Source organism: Phoxinus phoxinus, assembly GCF_949152265.1.
Source record: "Phoxinus phoxinus genome assembly, chromosome: 5".
In the NCBI taxonomy this organism is placed as follows: domain Eukaryota; kingdom Metazoa; phylum Chordata; class Actinopteri; order Cypriniformes; family Leuciscidae; genus Phoxinus; species Phoxinus phoxinus.
The window spans coordinates 16,413,029-16,437,579 of NC_136880.1; the positions used below are offsets into that span (position 1 = coordinate 16,413,029).

Sequence of the window (24,551 nt, forward strand, 5' to 3'; positions counted from 1 at the left end):
AGGAAATATAACTTAAATTTTTTTTTACAAAGACTTTAAAGACTGGTACAATGATTTGGATGCACACAAAGCATGGAAGTTGGGGGACAAGATTTTTGTGCACTGCCTGCTTAGTAATTATACAACTGAAGTTGTAAGATTGGTTAAACTTAAGATGTTTTTTGTTATAGACAGAAATGTGTGGATTTTCTGGAGAAAGAGGATCAAGCTCAAACCAAATCACCTTCACGCCCCAAGGATCCGAAGGACAGACAGGTTTCCAAGGTACTTCGCCTGGAAAACCAGATTCCCTTGCTTGGATTCTGCAAGCCTTGTCTGAGCCAGGGGAGGAGCCGCACATTCATGTGTAAGGATTTGATTGGAGTGTGTGTACAAGAGCTTACAAATTGATGTTTTTTGAGAACAAGATTTGGCCAGTATTTGACTGTCCTTAAGCAGAGCATAAAGATTTGTCCTCCGGGTGTTGCTGTAACAGGAACAATAATTCATAGAGTAAATATGAAACCAAGAAGCGAGTTTGGGTGGAACACTACATGGATGTGTTTCACACTAACATGCTGACAAATGATGGGACCGTGTATATGCTGCTTGCCAAGTATGATACATTTAAAGACCTTGTTGCACTGTATCTTAGATTGAAACTGGAAGCTTAGAACAGTCAGAATAATTGCAAGGACTGGGTGTTAATGAAGATGTTTATTATGCAATTACTGTCTTGTTTAACATCTGCTTAGTAGTATCTTTATGTAACCCAAGTAGTAATGCTGCATAAAGATTTATTGGAAAATTATATACTAAAAATAATACCAATTACTATGATAATATGGATGTATACTTATCCATATAAAAGGAGTAGAGATGTTTTACTAATATGTGTATGTTAAGAAAAACTATTAAACTGTGATGTATTATATGAAATATTATTATGATATTATATTATTATTATTAAATATGATTGTGTAACAAACCAATGAATTTAAGAATGATGGACAAATGTCCATCTTATTGGTAAAGTTTGATTAAGTGAACAAAGTTTGTGATACAATTATGTCTGAGAATGAAGGAAAAAGAGTCAGGATATTTGCATGAAGGGGGTGTTGTATAATATCAAGAAAATGCAATTACCTGACTCCTTGTTTATTGTAGATGCCTTTTTGTTACACATATTTAGCCAATATATTAGATACAATGCATTGCATTCAATGTTGTTATTTATTTTTGTTTGTAAAAGATGGCTTATATTGTTTAGGCATAGATGTACAGTAATTGGTTAATGTGTAGATGTGGGTGTGCCAACCCATGAGAAAGAGGAGCAGAAAAGTGTGATTATGTGTGTGTCCTCAAGGACAGAAAGTACTGTGGTTCTACTCCCAGAACCTTAAAGGAAATCAGCCATCTTGGTTGAGTTTACTGGAGTTCAAGGACATGAAGAGGTGGACAGCTTGCACCTGCAAGGCTTTGAGAAGGATCTCGGAAAGTCACAACCTAACGTCAGTGGTAAACAACAGGAGTATAAAAGAATGATGAGCTGATTGCCTCTTGGGATACTGATACATCCAGTGGCGGTTCTACATTGAATTACACCCTGGGCGAGACCCCCTTCGCGAGACCCCGCAAAAGACGCGATATGTGAACATAAAGCAAGCTTTATTGGCGAGCTACCTCCAATCAGCTAACGTTACTGGTGGCTCGCGAGCGCCGTGTTGGAGACCCCCTTGACATAGCTTCTGTGCACGAGACTTTTAATAAGAACATACCACAGAGAAGTCTTCTGACCAAATATAAGTAATTTTTAAAATGCTTATAATTTAGGTCAGACTCGACTTACTTTACCTAACCTGAGAATAATAAATAAATAGGTTAAAGGTGTTAGGATAAAAGTACACACCATAAAACAATATATATATATATATATATATATATATATATATATATATATATATATATATATATATTGAAATACAACATATCATGGCTATGTTGACTGCATTGTTGGAAAAGCTTAGTTACAATAGTTGACGTGCAATACTATGGATGGACAGATCACTAACAGACAGTCGTTTTTATGCCTTCCACATAGTTTTAATTATATTTTTTAAATGACATTAGAATACAGTTGTAAATGCAGTTATAACAAGACTAATGTGTTTGTCAAACTAGAAAAAAAAGCAGACAAACAATCTTTCCTCTTAAAAAAAACCCCCATCTTGTTCCCGAACCTGACCAGCAGTCTCAACTGTACCTTTTGGACACAGGCCATCACACTTCTTACATTTCCGAACTCCACCCTCATCCACCTCATAGGTGCCAGGGCTGCATGTTATCACACATGCCCCATGGTCTGTCACGACATAGTTATCTGAGGAAAACATCAAACCATCAGTCACTCCCGAGTCATTAACCACAACCAACCAGCAACACGATCCTAATGCGTCAAATCATTCTGTCATGGACGGTGATCCTGCTTTCTGAGATGTTATTCAGAAACCAGAGTTTGAGTTGCAGGCTCACGATCCACGCCAGAGTGATTCTCTTTACCGGGAGTGTGTCGTTTATATTTTAACCCTGAACACCTAAAACATTAATCTCCAGAATGCAAGAATTCAAGACCTAACAGCTTTGAATTCGCATGAAAGATATCATTAGAATCTGGTCGTGTGTTCAAGTGAAGGAAAAAAAAAATGTGTGTGTCTCATTCGGACTTCAGCCTGGCCTAACGTGGGCATATCTTGATACACGTTGCCCCAAAGCTGTACTTCCCGTCGGGGTTGGGAGCGAGCTGGTTGGTGTTGGGGTCGTAGAGCATGAGCCGTGGACATGCGTCCTTACATGTCCCTTCATCCTGGAAGTCCTTACAGGCCTGCAGAACACAAACAGCATTTCCCATGAGGCAACTAGTCCCAAATCATCTTCACTGCCCTTGAGGTTACATTTACTGCAGCTGTGCACTTTTGCTTATAAATGTTTCACTGTAAAAAAAATGTACAGCCGCTAAATAACTTGTTTCTTGTATTTTTTTAAAGGCTTATATTTAGTACACTATAGTTCAAAAGTTTTTAACAAAACAAATGAATACTTTTAAATTAAGGATGCTTTAAATTTATCAAAAGTGACAGTAACACGATTTATAAAGTTACAAAAGATTTGGTTACACTATATTTTACAGTACGTGTACTATAGTCAGAGGTGGGGACAAGTCACACATGGTCAAGTCCAAGCAAGTCTCAAGTCTTAACCATCAAGTCTCGAGTCAAGTTGTGTCAAGTCACAGTTCAGATAAATCAAGCAAGTCAAGTCAAGTCAAGGGTTCACCCTAAGCAAGTCAAGTCAAGTCATAGTACTCAAATAAATAGAGATAATTTTTTTCGATACATATTTATTTTTGCACAGAAAAGATGAATGAAAAGATGAAAAGATGATGTCATGTTTGGCGCGGTTTGAATTGTGCAGCGTTAAGGCACAGACGCTGGTGCTGACGTCACAATAATTATTTATTTTTTATTTTATTTTTTTGCTGTTTGTTTATTATAAGTTCAAGTCATTGTCGAGTCTTCCACTTCAAGTCAAGTCAAGTCTCAAGTAACTTGTTCTCAAGTCAAAGTCAAGTCAAGTCATTTTCATGCTTTAATCAAGCAAGTCGCAAGTCCTGAAAATTGTGACTCGAGTCAGACTCGAGTCAAGTCATGTGACTCGAGTCCCTCACCTCTGACTATAGTGTACTTGCCCAAGAGAGTACTGGTAATATAAGGTAACTAGATGGGTTAAGGTTAGGTTTAGGGGTAGGTTCAAGGTTAGTACCTAGTTAAGCCCAGTTATAGTAATTGCTACAATAAGTACATAGTATGTACATGCGAAACAGGACTGTAGCCTACCAAATATTTCTATAGATTTCTGTTTTTTTTTTAAATGCTGCTCCTTTAAATATCTATAAATCAAAAGTATCACGGTTTCTACAAAAATATTAAGCAGCACAACTGTTTTCGACATTGATAATAACAAGAAATGTTTCTTGAGCAGCAAATCATCATATTTGAAAATATTTCTGAAGGATCATGTGACACTGAAGCTGATCATTCGACAAATAATGCCGAAAAGTCAGCTTTGATCACAGGAATAAAATGCATTTTAATATATATTCAAATAGAAAATGTTTTATTAACACATTCAAGTGCCTGTGAATTTCTCACATGTTGAGTCATATTGCTATTATTGTTCAGTTCATAATTACTCTGGATCGGCAGAAGTGACGTGAACAGTCTCTGGATCGGCAGAAGTGACGTGAAGCTCAGCAGTGGCCATGATAGGATCCTATAGTATCCAGCTGCAGACCCGCAGCACCACCAGTTTCAGAACCCCAGCGCCAGAACCGGAAGAAAGGGGGCGGAGCTTACGTTCTAACACCAGCGCCAGAACCGGAAGTGAGGGGCGGAGCTTACGTTCTAAACCGAGTAACGCGTTTTGGAGCGTAATTTGCTTAGACACGAAACGGTATACTTTTATTACACACGAAACGTCATACTTTATACGTATGTTATAATGATACATTAAGGTACAGAAACATTGGGCTTCACCATATTTTTAATATCGTGGTCCGTTGTATGCATTTATATTTACTATGGTTCTTTTTTTATAATAATTTTTACAATGTATTTACCTACATATTGTAAATACAGTTGTTATGATAACACATTTATTTCTATTTGTATATAGGACAGTTAAGCTGTCATTTGTAACTATACAAGAATATAGAAACTATTTAGCTATTTTAGTAAAATGTTCTTATTAAAGTGGTACAAGCAGGAGTATGTTGTTTGTGCACCACAAATTGACACTTACCAATCAGGTATTTCAAATAATTGTAAACTAGCATGAGAGAAAATGCCACAAACTATTGTAAAGTGACACATACCATTGTTAAAGTAATTATGAAAACTGTCACCAATCATTCAGAAGTGTGCTGGACCTTGACACTGGCTTTTCACAATGCAGAGTAGTGTACATCTGTAGATCCTATATTATAATGTGGATACAGCAAGTCAAATATTTGAACAAAACATTCGGGAATCTCCAGAAGGAATATATATTAAATTAATTTGTAGTTATTGTAGACTAATCCCCAATGTTTAGTCAATGGTAGCTTATACAATGTATACACCTTTTTCAGTAAGCAGAGACAGAAAAGAGACTCAACAAATATGTAAGTTAAAGTAATGAATATTTAGAATAAAAAAGGAAAAATGACATAAAAGCAGATCATCATTCATTCAGCGCTGTGTTGTGGTTGCGCTGTGTCACGTGACAAGCAGTGACGCGTCACCATGGAAACCATAAAGTGACAGATTCGAAATAACGGTCGCCTTGAAAAACTCACGCTGGGGGTCAATTAGAATATTTTAAACTTACGTGTGAAAGGGTAAACATTCTTCAAATTAGTGAAAATTCTGTCATCGTTTACATGCTTGTCTCATTGTAAAGTGAGGGGTAAATAACCCCTCACTTCCGGTTCTGGCGCTGGGGTTCTGGCGCTGGGGTTCTGAAACTGGTGGTGCTGCGGGTCTGCAGCTGGATATATCTCATAGGATGAGGCTCTGGCCTGAACGTGCTTGCGAGCGGTGTGAGCACTGGAGTTGCCAAAATTAGAGTGGGCAAAGATGGAAAACGCTGGCCAAGCTCCGGGGCCACTGGATCTTGGAGTGTGATGCCCCTCACCAAAAAACGTTTAGGGAACATGTCCTTCTTAACCTCGCCAACAGTGAAGGAAGATCCACCCAGCCGCAGAGCCAAATCTATATATTGGGCCAGGGTCCAGCCAGTGTAATCCTCCATTAACATTAGGGCGATGTTCTCATCCAGCCCGCTCCAAAAAAGGTCCATAAGCTGAGTGTCATCTAATGGTGCTAGATGACAGCAAGCCAAAAACTTCTCCACATACCTTTCGATGGGCTGGCCATCCTGAAAAATGGAGCAAAGCACTCTCACGAGATCCTGGTTACTTCCTGCTAGATCCATGTTTTGGTAGGGATGGCTGATGCGAAACAGTCGTTCCGAAGCTTTGCGAGATCCCGAAGCGCAGATGTTTCGAAACACTGATCCGAAGCATGATTCAAAACACCCATGTCACGTGACTATGGCCAAACGAAGCCTCGAAGTGTTTCACTAAGTGTTTCATCAGGTGTGATCCGCCGAATCAGCGTTTGATTGACACGGTCGGAAACAGACCACGATCGCACATCTGTATAAAAGTGAAATCAACGCATATTGACACTCGTGGGTTGTTGTGAGAGGAGAGGAGTTTGATTTTGAGATAGCGGATTTTTGGTGATATAGTGACATTTATAGTGCGATTTGTTTAGTTATATTTAGGCTTACATTTAAATTTACACAACACATTGACCTAGAGACACAGAGTATATGACACATTAATAGATACATATATATATATATATATATATATATATATATATATATATATATATATATATATATATATAGACAGCTAGAATAATAGATAGATAGATAGATAGATAGATAGATAGATAGATAGATAGGGATAGAAATGTCAACATCAGACCCATCAACACCAGTAGAAACACAGGACAGTTTATGGGAACTTTTTGATACTCGTCGTATCCATCAAACCCAGATGATACACAATGCTACAGCTGATGCCACAGTGGAAGTGAAAAAATACATCAACAATGCATATTTGCCCAGAACTCATGATCCACTAACTTACTGGAAAGAGAGAGCAGTAATCTTTCCTCATTTGTATGTCATGGCTAAAAAATATCTTTGCATTCCAGCAACAAGTGTCCCTTGAGAGAGGATTTTTTCAAAGGCTGGAGAAATTATCTGTAAAAAAAAGTAGGCTAAGTCCTTCCACAGCAGATAAATTAATATTTTTGAATAAAAATATCTAAAAAAGTGAGACATTATGGCATTGATTTATTTTATTAATATTCATTTTGCAGGACCAAAATAACATTATGCACAGTGAGGAGCCTATAGGTTACAAGATTCACATATTAGAAAAGTACAATAATAAAAAAACAAAAACAATTTGAATGGCTCGTCAAGGTTGTTTCAGATCAACACCTGCAAGTGACCACTAGGTGTCACCGTGGAGACGGGTGTCGGATTGATTCGAAGCCTCGAAACAATATGGACCATTTGGTTCAACTGTTTCATTGCTTCACGAAGCCTCGATCTGCCCATCACTACACATAAAACAGGGAACAAAGGAACAAAACCAGACCGATAAGAGACAACCATTACATGTACACCAACTGACAAGGTAACAAGTGAAACAAGGGCTATAAATACACAGCCAAACAAGATTAACAAGGGGGCGTGGCTAATAAGAAACACCTGGAAACAATGATCAGACAATTAACAAGACACATGGCAAACAGGGAATCACATGACAGACAACAAGGAACAAAACCCACACAGTGACACTTATAGTCATAGACATCATATAGATAGACGCCCTATCGACCGCTACTGCCCATTAGCGCGGTCGAGCCGTGGGGCCGCCATCTTAAACCGGTCACCCGCTCCACTCAGTGTAATCTGTATGGCAGGTGCAATGAGCTGTCAGTGCATTTAATTAATCATACCTCACTGAATACCCAACTGATTTTCACGCGGGGTTTTTTTCTGCAAATGTCATTCATGTAGCTATGATACAGGACACATGGTTCGGCATATTTTAATATTCATAGTAGGCTTAACAGTAATATAATATTCTGATATCAGATATAAAGTGACCAGACATCCAAAATCAAAATATGTGATGTAGGATATAAGGTATTTTATAAATCACACACTATAAATATGATAAAGAAGCAGAAACAGATAGTTTCAGTAAAGTAAGATATTTTAATAAGTTGAAGAAACAATAATGATGTGACACACACACACATATACATACACTTACTCTCTCTCTCACACTCACACACACTCGATTTGCGCATCGCCGTCATGTGTGTATTAAAGTTAACGTTACACAGGTAAGTTAAAGTTATTAACTTACATAGATTGCTTCCTGATATCACGTGCGCAAACACAAATAACCTATATATATGTTTATATTACAGGGCCGTTGAATGCGTGTATCTGATAACCGAGAAGCTCTTGCAATTATTACTTTACCCAACCTCTCCATGCCGAGTGATGCAGTAAACATAGCCTAGCTAACGTTAGCTGGCTACGAGTTCAGTACAGTAATATCAAAGATTCTTGCTCCTTCTCAATTATCTGGTAATATTCTATTCACAAAATACAACCAAAAGTACGGTAATGTTAAAAATGACTTGTGAAAAGTAATCCCGGACCCTATTTGCGCTGGTCCGCCGATTAGAACAGGAAAATACTCCACACTGCTCTGGAATCTGACTGCTGCTAAGCAACGAAACTAGGAGTACGACCGGTTTAAGATGGCGGCCGTATTTCTCGGTGCCCAGCGGCCAATAGGGCATCTAGTCTCTATATAATATCTATGCTTATAGTGACATTAAAATGCATTTTAGACTTAATATTAAGAAATGTGCATTGTGTAATGAAGTATACTCATAATAAAGTTTAAGTCTTAAGCGATATGTCAATAGATATGTTACTGGGTTTGTAATATACTTAGTATGAAATACATTTATTTTTAAGTACATTTTGGTAAAGGTTTTTTTCACTAGGGTGTGCTGTGTACATCATTATTTTTTTTCATTCATGTAATCTTGAATCAAAATAACTTCCCTTCCCTCTTGCGGCTCTTCTCTTCTCTGAAGATGTGTTAACTGGCGTGAGGGCGGGGCAACCTGTCACTCACATGAGATCGACCAATAGCAAACCACAAACATCCAATAATTCACCATGGACAAAATCAAGTCCCGCCCAACATGTTTTATCATTCGAGAAGCTGTTTCACGCGGATATACGGCATGATAGGAATTAAAATAATATCGCAACTTGCGTTTAATGCTGACATTAAGGTATTTGGCTTAAATTATCTATGTGCATTATTGACAGCAGTGAACTGATAACAAGACAAAGAGTCACGGTGAATAAATCATGAATAAGGACAGATATGACATAAACACCTCAATTCACACTCTAATATTCACGTCCAAGATCTCCTTGTTTGCTTTGGGAGACGTGGCTTCTCGTAACACCTTAATGGCGACGGGGATCTTCACACTCTCTCCCTCTGGAACCCACAAACCCTGAAAGCAACGGGTGCATATTTGTCTTAATATTTCATGAGTTACACCCAGTGTTTTGTAACCAAGTTTTCAAAGCTGAAATCATCCTGAGATAAAGTTATAATGTTTATGTCTACAAATCAACAACAAATAGACCTTATGCCGGTTTCACACTACATACTATGTTTGGCTGCTACGATAGTCACTATGTCAGGTTATGTGATTTTTCGCTCCTAAATTCTTGTCGTGGACGGAAAAGCTTCTGTGCTCCTATTGGTCAACATCACAGATGTGACGGACCCCGTGGATGAGGACCGGTAAAAACAATTAAACATGCAAGTATTTCACTCTGGACTTGATGCACCACACACACGATGTCGGTTGTAGTCCATTATGACACAAAACAAAAGATAAAACGATTGATTCTTGCATCCCGACCATAGACTGTATGTTTGAAGCCCAAAGTGGGCGGAGCCGGCCGTCGCCATCTTGGCAGCGCGTCACTCCCGGATAAACCAAAATTGCACTACGAGTTGCGCAATAATTGCACTATTGCCTCAATGACTGATTTCCCTCAGCTTTCGTACTAGACTGTTGACATTACAGCTCCAAACCGGCTTTATTGCATTGATCTCACACTCGTTCAGCTTGTCTGAAGTTACTACATCTGACTCTATTCCGAAGCTATAAATCATTCAGCTCTTTCCCGCAGACATCACACTCTGCCAACTCTCTTGTTTCTGTTGAGTGTTTGGATGTTTAACAGTAGATATTCAGAAGAATATTTATATCCTGGTTGTCTTGCGGTCTGACCTCTCTTTCTTGCAGGAGTCGTCGCAGGGTTCTCTTCCTTCTGATGTGGCGTCTGCGGAAAAGAACAGCCACTCCTAGAGCCAGGATTAAAATCGCCAGCAGACCTCCAACCACACCGGCGGCAATCATGGGCAAACCCGAACTACAGACCAAAGGAACATTGTTGAGTAACAAACCTTTTGCATGTAGTTGAAGATTACAGGTGAAGGTCCCCTCATACCATAAATACTAAATCGTAACACATTTATTGAGTGGTTGCGCTCTTATTAGAACATCAACATGTGTGAGATTTATTCCATTTGAACAGTTTGGTCATTGGATAATAATGATTTACTATGTCTATTTTAAATTCATAGAAATTAATTTAGTAAAAACTGTTTTTATTTGAAATAATGAATGATAAGTTAGACCCTTGCCGTAAAATCACCCCCCTCAGAATTGGGCAGGTTTTCATGGGCATGTTGTTGTTTTTATTGTTTAATTTAATAATTATTATTTCACAATTCCATGAATTATGTGTACGTTTCTGATTTGACGTTATCGCCATCAAGTGGTCGGGAGTGTGCAAACGCTTCAGATTCAAATATTGAGCGGAAGTGTCTGAAAAAATAGTTCCACTATAGCAAAATAAACGTATTGGAATCATATATTGCGACGATATATTGTTTATAATCATCAACGAACACCACTAACCACTCGGTGAGTTTAACAGTTTTGTAAACGAACATTATTGGCTGTTTTAATGACACTTTCGGACATGCCCATTGACTCCAATGTTAAATGGGTCCATGGCCAATTCTATTATAGTCAAAAACTCGAGAGAGGAATGTAGCAAAAATGGTTGGTACATTTACGAATTTAGTTTGAACACGAATTAAAACAACAGGCATTGCCCATGTGACCAGCCTCAAAGACATTCCGAACATTCCAACCCCCTTTTTCGCTTCCTCTCTGCAAGAGAGAAAGCCATGTGACAAACACACACACATGTGGCAAACACACACACACACACACACACACACACAAGTTCTCTAAATTCATCATATTAAATGGCCACACTGTTAATGTACATTAACCTAAGTGTGAAAGCTTCTAATATGCAAATCCTATGTAGTGTGTATTGTTCATTAATGCTTAAGACTTGATGTTCACTTGACACACTCATGTGTTGCATGCTTAGTCTTCGTAAACCCTAATCGTCATCGCCCACTGGTTAATTTACATTACATGATGTAACTAATGTTGTGTTATAAGAATTAGTATTGTATGTTATAAGAATCTTGAATTGTCTTTTCTGAAAAACCCTTCAAATTACTTATTCAAATTCTCTGTCCTGGACACAAAGAGTCATAAAATCTTCCTCCAAAAAGGAGCCCTTCCATTGGCTCACACACCCCCAGAGGGCCGGACAGCTGCACACTCAAATAGCAAGGAGCCTATTCCTCGCTCTCTTGCCCTTGCTCTGTTTCCAACATCTTGACGTGCTGAACGTCCCTTCCGAAGATGAGGCCGCGGGCCTACAAGCCTGCAAGGCCTCTCCATTCCCTGCCACCCAACGGCAGATGAAAACTGCAACGGCTCCATTATTGAATGGGCAACCATTCATTCTTCAACCTCCAGCAACACTCAACTTCAGACACCTTTTGAAAGGAGCGCGCCCAGCCCACGTGCTCCGGGAGACGCATCAAATTCAAGGAATGACATTTACACACGCATACAGAGAGAGCATGGTGCAAGTATTATTTCTTTCCAGATTTAATTGCTTAAAGACTGCTTATCCCTGTTTTAAATGAATTGATTTCCTTGGTGTTCTCAAAGGTTGACTGTATATGAGGTTTGCGATATTTGATATCATTTAGAGAATGATATCCAATCTTCTTTAGCTTTAATTCACTTCCATTTTCCCCTGCGCAACTCCATGTCGTTATCCGTTTGTCTTATGTGTTTATGTAACGTTACCCTGTGTAAATACCTGTATCACGTGTTTAGATGTAGAATTATGTATTCATTAGCTTCGTTTCATTAAAATACAAATATGATTTGATTAAACTGTCTCAAGCTCACATTACATCGTCCCTGAAAATGTCTGATCTTAAGCTACAATGCTTTATTAAATTTTATAAGGATAGGAGTCGTCATTCTTCTGGCCAGAGGATGATCTCTTCTGTGTTTATAAAATCGATGATCCTATTGAGAATTAATACAAACGCCCGTTCGCTGGACGAACGTAACTAACTTAATTCCAATCAGAATTATCTTATAATCGATCTGTAATTGGACTATTGATATATTAATGAAGAACCATAGTGCACTATGATCATTCATATATACAATTGATCCATTATCAGTTTCGATAATTTAACGTAACTGTAAATTATGCAAGATACCTTAATCATATTCCTGATTAAAATATAACTAATTCCCCACATAGTTAAATGACTTTATAGCCGTTTTGAATGCGGTTACAGGAACTATTGTCAAAAAAATGTTGTCCACCACTATTGTTCATCCAAAACAAACTACAATATAGACTCAAGGGGCCCTATCTTGCACCCAGCGCAATTGACTTTGAACACCGACGCATGTATCATTCCTATTTTGCACCCGCGCACAGCGGACTTTTCCCTCTACAGACGCACGTCGGTAAATTAGGGAATGAACTTGCGCTCGCGGGGGAGGTTCAGCGCAAAGAGAAGGCGTGTTCCGGCGCAAAACTTCCATGGTGCTATTTTCCAGTTTTAGAAAGCAATTGCGCCATTGATCAGGAAAAAAACAGTCTAAAGACAGTGGCGCGTTGCGCGTTAGTGATATGGTATTTTAAGGGCGCGTGCTTGGCCATAATGTTAACGCGCATCCACTTTGATTCTCTAATATAAACAGATGCAGCAGTTTTCATTTTTGCAAATCATACATTATTACAAGGAAAAATATTAACACACGAGGGAAATCATTGTTGTGTCCGTGAAGATGTGAAAAAGATCTATCTAGATAAAAAAAAAACAAATCTAGATTAGGCTACACATTTACCCAAATTATACGCCTGTTTAACCGAACCTAATTTGGGTGGGTTTCTCCCATCATCCCCAATGTCACTTCTCTGTGTTTTACAGCCCTGACGAGAACGTCGGTTTCCTCGGCTGTGAACTGCTCCTGGCGTGCGCCGGCAAATCCGCCGTTGTAATAGCAATCCGCCATGGAACAAGCGCGCCTGCTCTTAAAGGGAATGTGAGATGGCGCTCTGATTGGTTTATTTCACGTTACGCCCAAACCACACCTATGAATAATGAAGCTACTTCAGACCAACCCCTTTTACATTTGCGTCGGGCGCAAGAGTCATTTATCCCGCTGGGAAAATAGCAACAGCGCCGGGATCCGCCCACAAAGTTACTTGCGCTTTGCACTTTGACACTTGCGTTTCAGATCGTTAAAATAGGGCCCAAGGTGTTAAATACCGGAATTATCCTTTAAGTCAGTTGACATGTAGTTGCAAAGTTACATATAGTTAGTAGAATGTCTAAAGTGGACCATCGAAATAAAGTGTTACCGGATAAAATGCTGTTGTATACATCACATTTCTGGAATATCCCAAGAAGCACAAAGCATTGTAGCACAGATTTACATCTCACCTTTTGAAATCTTTGCAGTCTTTCAGATCAGGCCCGATACATCTGCGAAGCAAAACATAAAACCCAACATATCACAACTAGTACACGCTGCAGTCCCTGATGAACCTGGTTCAATTGCACAAATGACCGTTTCGTGTCATTACATTTAAATGAAAGCATCGTATATGAAGCCTCTCTCACCCCTGGGTGCAGTTCTCATGACAGGACTGGCACACGCGCATCGCGTCAGCATATTTCCAAATGAGAACGTCTTTCTCTCCCGGTACGCCTTGTGGGCAGCGTGGGACACAGTGCGGCCCATCTTTGTAGTTAGCACAGACTGTACATGTGTCGGGTCCCTGGACAAAAGTTGGAAATTAGATGGCAACAAGCAACTTTTCCACAGTCTTCTAGTGATGTGAATTTAATGATGTGTCTCCAGGACACTACTGGGACAAAAAACATTGGCTTGAGAGACTGGTGTGCTGCCATCAGCTATTTCAAATAGAAGAATAAACACTTGTTTACTGGCATCTAGCAGAACATGCGGTGCTGTAGGTTTGGTTTGATACTTACAGGGCCCGTGCAGGTCAGAGTTTCATTCATGTGCAGACATTCAGGGTCGCATTCAACACATGTTTTGTTGACCTCATATTCACGTGGCTCACTATGTAGACAAAAATGCGTTCAAAAAAATCTTTGAAATAACCAAATAATCACTTAACACCAAAAGTTCAAATACACTAAATAATTTTTCAGATATTCCCCCTCTTACTCTCCCAACATTTCCTGTCCTATTTCTACATTCCTCTCAATAAATATAATATCCTCTCAATAATAGAAAAAGAAAAAAAAGGAAAAAAAGAAAGCTGGCCACAATTGATCATCCATCCATCAATCAATCCTGATTTGAGTTGATACATTTATAGAGATTATTATATTATCTGTCCATCCACACAATTCACAATGCTTTTATGCTGCCTTTTATGAAAGTAAAGTAATGCCAAATGTTTTTTGAATAAAAAAAGCCTGTTGAATTGCACTACTTTAAAATCCTGCAGTTCCTGGATGTCAATGTTGAATTTACTGTCGAATTTGAACCACTGAATTTGTGAAAGCGAATTTGTAAAGCGAAATAAAATGGACCGAAAATTGCCTGTTGAATATTATAGGTTGTATTTTTAAACAGTTTGATTATTTTGGAAGTGAAATATGAAAGGTGAATATGGATTATTTAATTTGTATTAATGAAAATGTGTTGGAAAGGTTTTGAATTTAAATATTCACAGCTTAAATAAACAACCATGTTAAATTTCAGCCCATAAAAATGCAAGCCCTAAAAATACAATGCATTAAAATGCAAGCATGGTTAATGCAGTGCATATTTTTTTCAAGTAGTGCAATTCAACAGGCTTTTTAATTTCAAAAACATTTGCCATTATTTTACTTCCATAGCCATTATGTTTTTTTTGGACCTTCACATTTTCGGTCACTATTCACTTGCATTGTATGGACCACCAGAGTCTAAATATTTCTATTAAAATCTTTCTTTGTGTTCTGCAGAAGGAGGAAAGTAATCAGTAAGAAAGTAAGCATCACAATTTTCATTTTTATGTTTGCATTAAAGTCCCTCTGTGGTGAAAATCAAGCTGTTAATGTTGTTTATATTATATCTCTATGTGGTGTTGTTAATATTCTTTCAGACAAACCATGTGCAAATTCATAAGTCAACACCATTGCTGAGTATTTTCTCCTTAAAACTGCAGTGAACCAAAGAGTCTCAAAAACGCGGTTTGAAATCGCTGGTGTTTCTGACGTCACAAACTACCTTGTAACCAATCAGGTCAACGTGCGATCGTCAACGAGTGGATCTCTGCGCTGCTCTGAGTGAGTGGAGGCGGGGATAATTTAATAATATTCATAGAACCACATATACTAAATGAGGCAAGGGTGTAGATTTACATCCAAGCTATTTTAAGGCATGCAACAAAACATTTTTTGAGGAAAAAACATTTAAATATGTAATTTTGGTGATCAAAGATGAGTTTTAAGGGATAAAATGATTGACTACAGGGGGATTTTAAGAGAATTGGCCACTTGTAGAGTTGTGATTTGAACATGGATCAACTGAAAAGGCATAATAGTCTCACTCACCCAGCCAGTAGGTTACAGGAAGCAACACAGTGTTTTCTACGGCTGTAATGCTTACAGATGAAGCACATAGTGGGACCAGGACCCCAGCAGCCATCAGTCGTGCACATCTCATCGCACGTGCTGCTCTGATTCGCTGTAACACACACATTCAGATAAGTTATCAGGCCAAAGATATACAGAGCACATTGTTTTAAATCAACTCTTAAAGGTCTGAAAAAGCAACAATGTAAAACTCTCCATTATAAATGGATGCTTGAATCTGAAGGAATAGCTCTCACCCAAAAGAGAGAATTCTGGTATTATTTACTCTTTGACTCTCCTGAATGTAGGAGACACTTTGAAGAATCTTCACACAGCTATTTTCCATTCCACTACAAGTGCATATTTAATACAATGAAGGGCACTTCTTTTTCACAAGGGTTTGGCTAATATGAATACAACATTTTCTATTCAGCCATTTCCATGTCCTTTATTTATAGTTGGGCCTTTGAAATTCATGGCAATTTCAATCAATAGCATAATTAATTATTTGATTGTAAGCACATTTTTTGTTAATTCTGTATTATCAAAACAATTAAGTGCACTTGTTTTTCACAAGGGAAGACTTGCAATAAAGTGCAGAAGTCGATCTGACTACTTTTATGTTACGTGTGCTTTTTTGAGCTTGACCAGATGCTGTTGATCAGCATGAACAGCATTTGGGAAAAGGAGTGTGTGAAGATTCTTTAAAAATTCACATTTTGTGCTTCACTGAAAAAGACACTTGGAGTGACACACGGGTGAGTAAACTTTCAACAGAATTGTCATTTTTTGGGGTGAACTAAACTGTTCAAATTCTTTGACATGTGTTATTGTGATAATTAATTTACCGCAGATGGCAGCGTCCGCATTTCCTAACATTTTGTCAGTCTGGTGTGTAGATTTGAAGAGGCGTTTCCACTGGTCAGGGCTGGTGTAGCAGAGATTCTTATTCTTCTGGATAATCACGTCACCGTCACTGATCTCCCTCAGGGACCGCAGGCCGAAATGTGTGATTTTAGTTTGGGTGACAGCCAAGCTGAATGTACCTCTGTGGGAGCAGGAGAGAAAGATGGAGGTTCTGTATATGCAAAACAGACTCAACAAAGTGATTCATTTAGGAGCAGCTGGCTAATTTGTAATTTGTCATAATCCGTCAAAATTATCTGAGACTGCCAACGTATTTAAGGGCTTTCGCACCAGAGGAGCCTTTTAATAGTTCCTAGAACTAATGGCGCAAGTATCCGCTTTTTGCCGTGTTCGCACCACAGGAACTGGGAACGATTTTAGTTTTAGGAACGCCTTTTGGGGGAACTAAACTCCTACTTCAGAGTAGGGTCAAACCCAGCACATTAGGAACTAAGTGATGTTAGGTACACTGAGACGTTAGTGTACACTGATTGGCCGAAGGCAAGTGAATCACCAGCAACCGCCATTTTTTTTTAAAAGCCGTGTAAACAAACAGATTATAGCTTATATATTTACTCCACAAACTAACTCCACGAACATGGAAAACATGGACCTCTCAACCTTTACGCTAAGGAGAAAATCCAATGCAAGTGACCAAGTGAAACATGATTATGTATTTCTGCTCAGCTAGCGACATCAACCACATGGCAAGCGCTAATACCTTTTCATATACTGTCTACTTTCTTTGCGTAATAACGTATTAGACAGGACTGTTCGACAGATCGTAAACTAATGAAGACGGAGAACGTGAGCGCTGTATGCTCAGGCTCAAGCGTTCACAGCGCCGTCAACATAAAAGTCACAACAACGAGCGCAACGAGCGTCGCTTCAGAGTTTCTACCGGCGGTGCGAATGCAACCAGGAAAAAGGCCTTGGCAGAACTTTTACTTCTCAGGGAGGGAACCACATACACTGGTGGCTAGTTCCTACAACTAAGTTCCTAGAACTACCCGGTGCGAAATCCTCGTTTGAGACCGCAGTATTTTTTATTGACTTACTGCTTTTTTGTCCGTCCAAGGATGACCTCAAGGTTTTCAAAGGCGCTGAGGGATGACATGTTTTCCGGCCACTGCTGAATCACCAGGTAGCCTTCGAGTTGGGAGAAGAGGAAGTTTTATGAACACTAAAGGTCCCCTTCATGATACACCATTTCAACCATCATAAATGTCCAATATTAAACCACTGCATTCTCACCAGTGATTTCTTTTACAGTTCTGAACACGTTGAGCTTGACTGGGTCCAGTCCTATAGTATTAGTATGCGGGTCACTGCAATAAAAAATAAATACAAAAAATGAATGTCTTTCTGGTAATCAAAAACCAAATAACAGTCAAATCCTAAAGAGTTTGTTGAAAATTTGCCTCAATCACACAATGCTAAGCAAATGGCAAAAAAAAAATATGGTAACATTATTTCGATTTCCACTTTAGACATTCTACTAAATAAAACTTTGCAAATAAATGTCAACTAAATATCATTAGAATATTAGTAGACTTTACTGAGTATAAGTAGGGTTGGTATTGGGAACCGGTACCAAGTTTCCAAGAACCGGGGATTCAATAAGACACGCTTTTCGATTCCACTTATCGTGTCCTGTGTGCACCTTTTAATGTGATTTCAAACCATTCAAGCGCTAGAAGACGTGAAAGAAACTCATTAAAGGTAGGGTAGGTCAGAATTGTCTAAAAAAAACTTTTATTCAAATTTGTTTAAACTGTCTTTATATACCAATACATAATTAAAATGCAAGTACTCTGAAATAGAGAGTATGAAAAACTGAGTGACTCTAGTGTATTTAATCTTCAATCAACACAGCTCATTAATACCATTCACTCCCACCTAAAACGGGTGCGGGACTGCGCGCACGTGGGCAGAGCCAGTAATAGCGGCGGTAGTCATGGCGACGGAGAGTGACAGTTGCGCAAGCCAATCACTTGTTTCGTCCCGGTAGGAATTAATAAGCTGTGTTTTTTGAAGATTAAATACACTATAGTCACTCAATTTTTATACTCTCTTTTTCAAAGTACTTACATTTTAATTATGTATTGGTATATAAAGACAGTTTAAGCCAATTTGAAAAAAAGTTCTTTAGACAATTCTTACCTACGCAACCTTTAAAGCACTTGTGCGCTGTTACGCATCCAAAGCGCAAGTACCCGCCTCTCATACAGTGCGCGAATACCGAATTATATTTTCCATCTTCTTTCGCTTGAACAGAAAAATACACACAAAATTTATGTTAAAATATCCTCGTCGGTTTTGTCTTTTGTGAACATCAACGGTTGAGAAAGAAAACAGTATATTGTATCAGCAGAATGGATCCGTGCAGCTCTTAAAGTGACAGCAGCCTAATATTCCTGCTGCTGTCTGTGCCATTAATGTCAAAGAACAAAAGAAAATCACTCACTGATCTTGACTGAATAATTTTGTCATTTTACTCGAAATGAGAATCAATAAGAATCCGTAACCTCTCGTTAATATTCAAACGATACCCAACTCTGGCTATAAGTAACTTTGCAACTACCTGTCAAATACCAGTCATTAGAGTATTAGTATTTAGTTAGTATTAGTAGACTGTCTGCTTAATATCTGCTGAAGCTTTATTTTGATGCTCCCTTACTGAGATTCTACTGACTATAAGTAACTTTGCAACTACATGTCAACTTGTTCTACTAGCTCAATCCCCAAACTAACAGTCTAATACTCTAATGAGATTTAGTTTAACCACAAATGTTTGAAGGATGATTGTCTTTAAGCAAACATACACCGGCACTCAGCATTGTGCAGTCCATTCTTTGTTATCAGTGAGTGTAAAATATCATTCTCACCCCTGAAATGTTGTGATGAGGATTGCAACATCTCCGCTGATTTTTGTGCAGTTCTCAAAGGAGTCGATGTTGGTGGCATTGATCGACAGGACATTGGTCAAAGGCCCCATTCCAAGCCCATTGCAAACTGAGGGGTTGTTAGCACACACATTAAAAATTAACTACAACTCATTTCTTAGGTGAAGAACAAGCCCTGAAGGCAAAAATAAATGCAGTACTTATGCTACCAGTAAAAACTGGTAAAAAATATTTGGATATGAAGGACCTAAATTATGCTTACTGTGTGTATAATGTCTTTACAAAACTACGATTTGTGTCTCTCGACTATCCCTATCAAAAGTTTGAATGGTTGGGGTGACATTTTATTGAAAGAAATTAAATAATGAAATATGTTGAGCCAGAATAAAACTTGTATTTAGCAATGCCATATTAAATTGATTAACATTGACATTAATAATATTACAAAATATTTATATTTTAAATAAATGCTGTTCTCATAAACTTTCATGACATTTGTATTCATCAAAGAATCCTGAACAAAATGCACCGTTTCCACAAAAACATTAAGCTGTGCAACTGTATTAAAAAACTGATAATGATAATTATTATTATTTTTTTTTTTAAATAAATGCATAAGCATAAGATACTTCTTTCATTAAAAGAACCCCAAACCTCTGAACGATACTGTTTAAAAAAAAAATATATATATATATATATATATATATATATATATATATACATAAATATTGAAATACAACATATCATGGCTATATGTTGACTGTATTATTGGAAAAGCTTAGTTACAATAGTTGACGTGCAATACCATGGATGGACAGATCACTAAAAGACAGTCGTTTTTATGCCTTCCACATAGTTTTTATTATATCTTTTAAATGACATTAGAATACAGTTGTAAATGCAGTTATAACAAGACTAATGTGTTTGTCAAACTAGAAAAAAAAAAGCAGACAAACAATTTTTCCTCTTAAAAAAACCCCCCATCTTGTTCCCGATCCTGACCAGCAGTCTCAACTGTACCTTTTGGACACAGGCCATCACACTTCTTACATTTCCGAACTCCACCCTCATCCACCTCATAGGTGCCAGGGCTGCATGTTATCACACATGCCCCATGGTCTGTCACGACATAGTTATCTGAGGAAAACATCAAACCATCAGTCACTCCCGAGTCATTAACCACAACCAACCCAACACAATCCTAATGCGTCAAATCATTCTGTCATGGACGGTGATCCTGCTTTCTGAGATGTTATTCAGAAATCAGAGTTTGAGTTGCAGGCTCACGATCCACGCCAGAGTGATTCTCTTTACCGGGAGTGTGTCGTTTATATTTTAACCCTGAACACCTAAAACATTAATCTCCAGAATGCAAGAATTCAAGACCTAACAGCTTAGATATCATTAGAATCTGGTCGTGTGTTCAAGTGGAGGAAAAAAATAAAAAAATGTGTGTGTCTCATTCGGACTTCAGCCTGGCCTTACGTGGGCATATCTTGATACACGTTGCCCCAAAGCTGTACTTCCCGTCGGGGTTGGGAGCGAGCTGGTTGGTGTTGGGGTCGTAGAGCATGAGCCGTGGACATGTGTCCTTACATGTCCCTTCATCCTGGAAGTCCTTACAGGCCTGCAGAACACAAACAGCATTTCCCATGAGGCAACTAGTCCCAAATCATCTTCACTGCCCTTGAGGTCACATTTACTGCAGCTGTGCACTTTTGCTTATAAATGTTTCAATGTAACAAATGTTTACAGCCGCTAAATAACTTGTTTCTTGTATTTTTTCAAAGGCTTATATTTAGTACACTATAGTTCAAAAGTTTTTAACAAAAAAAAAGTATACTTTTAAAGCAAGGATGCTTTAAATGTATCAAAAGTGACAGTAACAATATTCATAATGTTACAAAATATTTGGTTACACTATATTTTACAGTACGTGTACTATAGTGTACTTGCAGTGTACTTGCCCAAGAAAGTACTGGTAATATAAGGTAACTAGATGGGTTAAGGTTAGGTTTAGGGGTAGGTTCAAGGTTAGTACCTAGTTAAACCCAGTTATAGTAATTGCTACAATAAGTACATAGTATGTTGTACATGCGAAACAAGACTGTACCAACTATTTCTATAGATTTCTTTTTTTTTTTAAATGCTGCTCCTTTAAATATCTATAAATAAAAAGTATCACGGTTTCTACAAAAATATTAAGCAGCACAACTTTTTTCAACATTGATAATAACAAGAAATGTTTCTTGTGCAGCAAATCATCATATTTGAAAATATTTCTGAAGAATTATGTGACACTGATCAGCTTTGATCACAGGAATAAAATGCATTTTAATATATATATTCAAATAGAAAACAGTCATTTTAGTTTTTATCAACACATTCAAGTGCCTGTGAATTTCTCACATGTTGAGTATTGCTATTATTGTTCAGTTCGTAATTACCTAACCTAATTGACTAACTGTATTTACGCTCGCATATAGCATTCTGTATACTAAATGATGAATGAGCAAACAAGTGAATGGTTGGGAAATGAATCTAACGCATCTGCACACGTGTGTTTCTCACCAGGCAGTCGGTTGGTTTGGGTCCAGTGCAGCCAGCAGCACAATGTTCATTGCAGCAGTCCATAGGCTGGAGTCCCTTACACCTGCCCGAGCACTGCTCCGCACAGATCACCTTAGTCACTAGATTCAGAGAGAGAAGAAACATCAGAGGTGCTAACAGACCTAGCAGTGTTCGCCACCGCTGAGCACAGCAACAACAATTCAACATTCGTCTGACGAGTTTTCAAAAACAGTCCTCCGGGGGTCAAGTAGTGTTCTTCGGCAGTCGTGAAATATACTGTAAGTCAAGGATCAACTAAACAACTAAATAACCCAGGTTTAAGATAACCAAGGGTTTTTATACTCCCTTTTTTCAGTTACTTGTCCACTCTCGTTTACGTACATGTTGAGGCTACGTGTTTGTGGATTTATCATTAAAGTCTGTTCCCTGTTCTAATCTCCTTTGTCGTATGTGTTCCTTGCAATAAGCCAGGGTGACAACAGTAAAAGGTCTGCAAAGTTTTAAAGAGCACAGTGCACGACAAATAAAGTTATTGTTTTCTAAAAAACAACAATCGATTCTGAACTGCTGAAATTAGTTGTCACTGTCAGCAATTCCTGTCTCCCCAGAAAGCAAAAATCATCTGACCCAGATCTGGCCCAGACACTTCGTAAGTTCTGGGCCAGATCTGCGCAACGGACCCGGGCCGGTGTCTTTTGGCACAACAGGCCAATACCGGCATGCAGGGGCGTCGGACAGGGGGTAATAGTGGAACAGAGTAACAGGGGCCCTCGGCGAAGGGGGGGGCCCACAAAGATATATTGATATATTATACTGTATTGAGGGGCCCGCCCCTTGGTTCTGTGACCGGGGCCCAACATTTGGTGCTACGCCCCTGTCGGCATGGATCCGTTTCTTCCTCATCTGGACCAGAACTGGGCCAGCTCCGGATTCCTTTATGGAGATTTGGCCCAAATCTGGGCCAGATCTGGTCTAGCTCTGTTTTGGATCTGGTCCAGAACCATGCCGGATCAGGGCCAGCTCATTTTGTAGACCGTACACACTAGAGATGCGCGGATGGGCTATTATTTCATCCGCAACCGCATCACAAAACTCATCATCCGTCCGCCATCCATCCGCACCAACGTTTTTGACCAATTTTCAAAACCGCACCCGCCCGCCATCCGCTGATTGGGCGATGCAAGGTGCTGCTGATGCACAAAAAAAATAGCCTAATGAAAAATCAATAATTATAATGCCGATATTATTCCCGCATATTGATAGCGGCTCACTGATGCCCGCGAATTTGTTAAAATCTCCGGAATCTAGAGCGAGTGCGCCCGCGAGACAGAGACTGTGTTCCAAACCGCGTAGCGCGTGCACGGCAGAGGGAGAGCCTCATGCTAAATTCGCACACACTCACTAGTAATATACATATCTAGAATTTCAAGAATCTTCTCATATACATGATCTAATATCTTATGGTCTCATCTCATGCCACTGATATTATTTATGTTAGGTTTTAACATGAAATGCTTATAAGTTTAAAGTACTGATTTAGATATAGACAATTACTTATTGAACACTTTTTTACACTAAAATACCACCTGATAAACTAGTGTTAGCACTAACTCACAGCCACTACTTCACAATAATCATGCATTAAAAAAAAATTGGACAGAATAAATTTGACATATTATTCAAGGGCTTTATCTTTTGATCCATCTTCTTTTATTTAGCATATTAAAACAAATACACAAAACAATGCAAAACAGTGCCACTATGCATATAATATTTTCACAAGTACTTAAAGTTTATATAAAACACTGAAGTATCTACTTGCCGTTAAAGGGTTGGTTTGCATAAAAATTTAAACTTTTCAATTACTCACCCTCATGTTGTTCCAAACCTGTAAGACTTTTGTTCATCTTTTGAACACAAATTAAAGGACAAGTTCGGTATTTTACACTTAAAGCCCTGTTTACAGATCGTATCTGATGAAATAGAACGGTTAAGATCAAAATTTGGACACATGCTCCTGTCCCGAGAATTTTAGGTTTATTTAGCTTTTGTGGACCTATTTTGCCAAACGCGTCACACCCAGATTCTTCCGTTGAAAGCTTGAATAATAGACACCAGTTGGTGGCGATAATGCACCTTTGCCGATTGCAAGCAAACCGCTGGCATTTCATTGAATACACAGAAGAAGCAGAAGAAGAAGCGGCGGAGGAATATCGTACCTCTCACAGCACATTCAATAGCCTACCAAGATCAAAAGATTCGGAAGATGAATGAAAGTATTACGGGTTTGGAATGACACGAGGGTGGGTCAATTATAGATAAACAGAATCTTCTTTTTTGGGTGAACTATCCCTCTCTACTCTATACTTGCATAATAT

General features: G+C 38.5%; 1 protein-coding gene across 3 annotated transcripts in view; it reads right to left on the bottom strand.

Moving 5' to 3' along the window:
* Window positions 1–6,579: 6,579 nt before the first annotated feature.
* Window positions 6,580–24,551, bottom strand: part of LOC306999550 (epidermal growth factor receptor-like) — a 69,781-nt gene continuing 51,809 nt past the window's right edge. Inside the window, exons 6-19 of one of the 3 annotated variants that reach the window (XM_079614298.1) lie at window positions 22,174–22,292; window positions 21,088–21,229; window positions 20,623–20,739; window positions 19,585–19,711; window positions 17,951–18,024; window positions 17,755–17,845; window positions 16,639–16,838; window positions 15,770–15,902; window positions 14,192–14,282; window positions 13,817–13,974; window positions 13,637–13,678; window positions 10,011–10,152; window positions 9,096–9,218; window positions 6,937–7,217 (exon numbers count right to left, since the gene is read on the bottom strand). In XM_079614298.1, the coding sequence (XP_079470424.1) occupies window positions 9,102–9,218; window positions 10,011–10,152; window positions 13,637–13,678; window positions 13,817–13,974; window positions 14,192–14,282; window positions 15,770–15,902; window positions 16,639–16,838; window positions 17,755–17,845; window positions 17,951–18,024; window positions 19,585–19,711; window positions 20,623–20,739; window positions 21,088–21,229; window positions 22,174–22,292 (1,553 nt within the window). In that variant the 3' untranslated portion in view covers window positions 6,937–7,217; window positions 9,096–9,101. Of the gene's footprint in view, window positions 7,218–9,095; window positions 9,219–10,010; window positions 10,153–13,636; window positions 13,679–13,816; window positions 13,975–14,191; window positions 14,283–15,769; window positions 15,903–16,638; window positions 16,839–17,754; window positions 17,846–17,950; window positions 18,025–19,584; window positions 19,712–20,622; window positions 20,740–21,087; window positions 21,230–22,173; window positions 22,293–24,551 lie in introns of all 3 variants that reach the window. The other 2 variants (XM_079614299.1, XM_079614300.1) reach the window with 2 other exon arrangements.